Source organism: Anopheles cruzii, chromosome 2, assembly GCF_943734635.1.
Source record: "Anopheles cruzii chromosome 2, idAnoCruzAS_RS32_06, whole genome shotgun sequence".
Classification (NCBI taxonomy): domain Eukaryota; kingdom Metazoa; phylum Arthropoda; class Insecta; order Diptera; family Culicidae; genus Anopheles; species Anopheles cruzii.
In genome coordinates this window covers 38778232-38783879 of record NC_069144.1, presented here as the reverse complement: position 1 = coordinate 38783879, position 5648 = coordinate 38778232, and the positions used below count along the sequence as shown (strand labels likewise).

The following is a 5648-nucleotide window of genomic DNA, read 5'->3' as shown; positions in this document are numbered from 1 at the left end:
GACATGAACCTTTTGCTTCGTTGAACAAGCAGAGTCTCGAAATATTATTCGCCATTTTTTATGGCTTTAAATCAATTTTTTGCTGTACGGCGAACATTTTATAGGTCCAACTATTTGAAATCGGACTGTCCGGTTGGACTGGACTGGACCATCAGCGACAACAAAGATTTGTTTACAAGCCTTGGTAAATTTCGTCCAGCACAAAACAGTATTCCACTTCTAATGGAGCTGTTTTTGCCAAAAAACGTTAAAAAATGTGGAGAGACAATGTAAGCATCTTAATATATAACTCAGAATAAAAAAAACTGTGAAATAGAACTAGTATGAACCTTGTTTAGCCATTTTAAGTTGGCCACCAACAAAAAGAAAGTAACTAGTGAGTCACAATAATGCAGAAGATTCAGAAACCAAATCCTCTTACTGACCTTCGATGAATATCACTTTTTGAACAAAACATGAAATGATAGTAAAAACAATGTGCAACTTAACATCAAAATGAATAACGCGGTCGTTATTGAGCCGAGACCTTGAATCGAACAGTTTGTGCACTGTTATCGAAAGAGACCAAGTGTGACTTAGGGTAGGCAAACACAAGCGACCTGATCAAGTGGTTATTGGAAATGGTTAGGTCTGCTGCACGATAAGATATCGGTAAGACCGTATGGTGTCTCTCTATGGAGTGCTACGGAGCGATAATGTTAAAACGATTTTGCGAAAAATGAAGACATTCACACCAATTGGAAGCTATCAATTCGTTCGTAATAATGTAGCCTAGACGTATCATCCACCAAAGTGCGTGCATCAAACGTATTTTGTTACAAAAAGTATTATATAAAATCGAAACTTAATTTGAAAAAGATGACAGTTGCATGTCGGTTAGAAATTAATGTTAGCTTCGCATTCAGTAACTACACAGTCTGTCTCAAAATAAACAGGACTTTTTCAAAATAAGAACAACAAATGGCTTTTTCTGCAAAGCTGTTTTATTCTATTTCAAAATGGTCTCCTTCTCATTCGGTACGCTGATTATCACGACTTAACAACATTTTTGAAACACGATTTTAGGTTGTTGGTCGGCATGGCTCAGAGTATGTCGGTACAAGCCTTCTGAATGGCCAAAATGTCAGCATAACGTTTTCCTTTCATCGGCAAATGAAGTTTTCCGAATAGATAAAAGTCACAGGGTGCCAGATCAGGTGAATACGGGGAATGAATTATCGATAAAATGGGATTTTTGGCCTATTCGGTTGGCGGTTGGCGAGAAAATGTTGGAAAAAGTCCTGTTTACTTTGATTCAGACTGTGTATATTAAAGTATTACTTTCACATATAACGATGACACAAGAACATGATTTCAGATCTCTATTTTTTCCTGGAACTCCCTGGCTATAAATATTAGCTTGTTAGTCCCCAAATAGTGGTTGAACTTGAAAAAAGTGACATCCACACTTCACAGAATGGTTCCCGGAAGGCAACATCTTCGTCTATTGTGTGTGTGTTGGAATCGAACCCATTCCCCACCCGATCGAGTCAACGTTGCCACTCAGGCCACCGCTGCTGCGGTGGCATAAACGTCAAAAAGCCATTTACAAAGCAATTGGCACGTACCTGTTCCTAACGGCGTGCTGTTCGATTTGTGCACCACTTTGACCGTCGTCGTCGTCGTTGTCGTGGCGCTCGTCGCCGTCGCCGGGGTGTCCTTTTTCTCCTTAGTGTCCACCTCGGCCGGCCCAATGCGTGCCTTCACACCGGCCGGTTCCATCGCGCCGCCACTGCCCGTTCCAACCGGTGCCGCCGTCACCGTCACAACCGTGGTCGTCGGAGTGGAAATGGGCTTCACTTTGGCGAGCGTGGCTCCACCGGGCGTGGATACGGAAAGTCCTGCGGTGGCCGCCGTCACCGCCGTGGCCGTCGCCGCGCCCACCGTTCCGCCCGTCGTCGTGGCGTTGCGAATCACGAGAATGGACTGGGACTTGTCGAGCCGCTTGAGCGTCCGCAGCAGGATCGGTCCTTCGGTGCCATTTTTGCTCAACCGCTGCTGAAGGAAAATCGGCCCCGTGGCACTGCCCGTGGCCTGGGCCGCTCCACTCACGTCCAGCGTCGCACCGCCGGTCGCTTTCTTCAGTGCGTCCTGCAGCAGTATCGTGCTCGTCCCGTCGATGGTCGACCCTGATTTGATGGCCGGTTGAAACAGGATCGTGCTGCCGGCGCCGCCCGTTGCGTCCGAAAGGGTCTTGGCCGTGACCGCTTTGCCCAGCGTGGTCCCATGATGCGAGTGACCGCCGCCCGTCGTTAGCCGTTGGTGTTGCAGGAAGATCGGTTTGTCTTCGTCGCCCAGCAGACTCAGCAGCTCGTGCGTGTTCTGCAGGATGATCTGGCCGTTTTCGGACCGAGAGCCGCGCACCAGGATGATGTTGCTGTGCTGCTGGGGCGCGTGCGGATGGGAGGCCACCGTGACCGTGCCTCCGGCCGGGCCGGTGACGTGCGACTGCTGCAGCTGGAGGGCGTGCGAGTGGAGGGCACGGGACGCTTCGGCCGAGATGGTGACGCCGGACTTCTCCAGGCCACTGATCAGCGCCCCACCGGCCGTGACCATCGTCGGCGCCGTGGTTACGATGCCGGCCGCCGAACTGGCCACGACCGCCGTCGCCGACGACTTAACGCCTCCGCTGACCACCTGCAGCTGCTCGGTGCCACCGTTCGTCGCCACCACTGCATTGCCCTCTTCGGCCGTTGGACCTGCAATGATCAGCATCAACGTATTCCTCATTAGTTTATTATGTATCATACAGTCCGTATTGATTATTACAATTGTTGGTAATTTGCAGTTCCTTTAAATAGGGCATCAATTAAACTATTAAAGCTGACATTAAGTTTATTATAAATTGTAAGCATATTTCATGAATGAAGGCGACAAAAAAGGACCCAAACAAAGTTCCAGAGTGCATGTCCAGTTTGAGCAGTTTGGGTTACCATACTTACTCAATTAAACACTATCCCTAGTTAAGGTGTAAAGAAGCCGCCCCTGAATGAAGTCCTCGACATTCCACATCCTGCCAGAGCAAACACAACCAAAGGCCGACCGACAGGGTCTCCTCCGAATCCCTGTTTCAGCTCGGGAAACTTTTGCTCAGGTTCCCACCGGTCGGTCTGGAAAATTAGTTGCACCAGCGTGGGAAAAAGGCGAATAAAAGCACTGGCCAACGCTGGCCGGCAAGCAAGGCAAGGACTGCTCCACGGTGCCGATCTCGACCGGACGGAACAAAATATCATCACACGCTCGGTAATTAATTTCATCCAACGGAACATTTAACTAATTTCGACCATTTACCACGACCGCGGCCATAAAACGTCGCCAAAAACTCTGCCGGAAGCATCCACCGGGCAGCTTCATCGGACGGTTTGGATCAATTTAATGGCCATTTCTTACCGGCGGGACAACTTGATGTAGTGCGGTGGGCACCCGCCCGGTTCCGAGTGGCTATCGATGGCCATCAATATCGAAGCGGCCACTCGGTAAGCAGCAACTGTCTCCCGACTCGCAACGGTTGGCTAAAACTAACTAAATTTTCCACCAAAAACGCAACGCCACACCGGTCCACACAAGGTTGGTGTCACGGGCACCTGTGCATTCCGTGCACGTCCGCCTTAACACCTTCCATCCTGCCACGGGCAGCTCCGGCGGAAGTAAAATTACGATACAAACAACTAATAAATAGCCAAGCAAGCGGGAGCGATCCGTCGAACGATAATCGGTTTGGCGTTCCGACGGCGTCCACTAATGCGCGGTTGCCAGCAGCCCGGGGAGGAGTTGGTTTTCGGGGGGAGTTGAAGTTGAAAAGCGCAACAAACATCACCAACCTGTTCGGCCAACGAGGGTGGTCTGATTAGGAAAACTACACGAAGGACTCGCAACTCGATGTGAAATAGAGTCTGTTTCGCCGTCGTAAGCTGGTGTTGCACTGAATCGAACAGCCATTTTAGGAAAAAACATGTTCGTTCTTAAAGTTTAACAATTGTAAGTGAGGTAAAAGTAATTAAAATAATTGAAAAATACGAGGGTTGCTTCAATAGTTTCCGAAATTGCAAAGATACAAAACCTTTTTACTGACTTTTTTCCCCCACTTGTTAGCATAGTCTCTTTGTCTGTAACACGTAAAAATAATACTCGGAAAAGTAGTACGTCCTCTTCTACTCTATAAAGAAATTGTTCACGAAGGGTTTTGCTTCTTCATTTGACGAAATTCTCTGTCATCCGAGCCTCTGGTGTCTGGTGAATAAGGCGGAGAGTCGCCAGGACGGTTTAAGGTTAAAAAAGTTTTCCCCAGGGCGGTCGCTGAGCAAATTGTGAGCAAATTCGGCAGCTAATGCGCGGACAGCTTTAACATGTCTAAATATTGATTTTTATTTTTTGTTTCCTTTTCCATAACCTTTGCTATTTCGACCATTTAAATTAATTGGTCTAGTACTATTTGGTTAACTTTGGCGATTTTTCCGGTTGCTGTTGCAGTTTTTGGATGTTCCGAACATTCATCGTTACCCAAGCTCTTACGGCCCCGTTTAAATTTAGCTGCCCAAAATTACCCGCTGCCTCCACAGTGGCAAATGATAGTACAGAGTCTCCATACACAAAACCCAACTAATATTTGATTTGCATAAACGTATTGCCCTTTTATTTATTCTTAGAAGAACTGACCGGGCCATATTTATAAGGTCATCCTTGAAAAAGAAATATTTAAGTACAAAAATCAAGTATCGGGACTCAATGTTTTCCCATTTTCACAAAAACACAACAAATCAACTCACTCAAGCGATAGTTATGCAATAACTGTGGGTTAGAAGGCTGAAATTTAGGTGATTAACTCAGACAGACTGAGTGAGTAGTAGCAGACAACCAAACTGAGTAGCTTTCATTTACTAGTCCTGCCATCTTCAAGCTGAGTTCGGAAACTTTTACGATCGTCCTCGTAAAATGTAAACGCTATGGCACAAGGGCACTGCTTGACGAAACTAGTAAAATGAAGGACATCAAGCAAACACTAACGAAACGGGTTGACTTAAACCAAACTAAACACAAGTCCGATTTGTAAGCAACATTCCTCGTAGAAAAAATAAACACAAAAACCGTGGCATCCAAATTTAAGCCAAGTGAATGAAACATGATTCAGTTAACTTTGTTCGTTGTTTGATTTATTTTTTTTTCATTACTTTTCTAGCAATCAGTCACTTCGTTACACTTGATTACGGTATGCAAATGAGTGCAGCTCATTACGGTGTCTCCATTGTCGTCCGTCCTCCATCGGTATCGCAGCCCGATCTTTCTTGTCCACCACGAAAGGAACGCTTCAAGATTTATGTCAAATCCTGTCGTAAGCCGACTCTAGCCGGCACTAAATTCAGCGCCGGCGTCGGGATCACATTAGTTTCGCAGGATTCGAAGCCGGGCACTTCACCGCTTCAATCACCGTTGCGAAATTTACGCCACCGCCACCGATCGCATCTTAACGGTGTCCTTCGTGACTCTCGAAGTAGTATGGGCAGGAGAAAGCAGACTAGCCCGGAACCTGGACGACAGAGTCCTGCCGGCCTATGTTAGACGGAGAAGTCACTTATTAAAAATAAGACATTCCCTTTCAGGTCACGTACGGC

At 46.9% G+C, this 5648-nt stretch overlaps 1 protein-coding gene across 1 annotated transcript in view; it reads right to left on the bottom strand.

Moving 5' to 3' along the window:
• Nucleotides 1-2769, bottom strand: part of LOC128279039 (uncharacterized) — a 104650-nt gene extending 101881 nt beyond the window's left edge. The window contains exon 1 of the mRNA XM_053017759.1: nt 1608-2769. Within this exon, the coding sequence (XP_052873719.1) occupies nt 1608-2769 (1162 nt within the window). The remainder of the gene's footprint in view (nt 1-1607) is intronic.
• Between the last annotated feature and the right edge of the window lie 2879 nt (nt 2770-5648).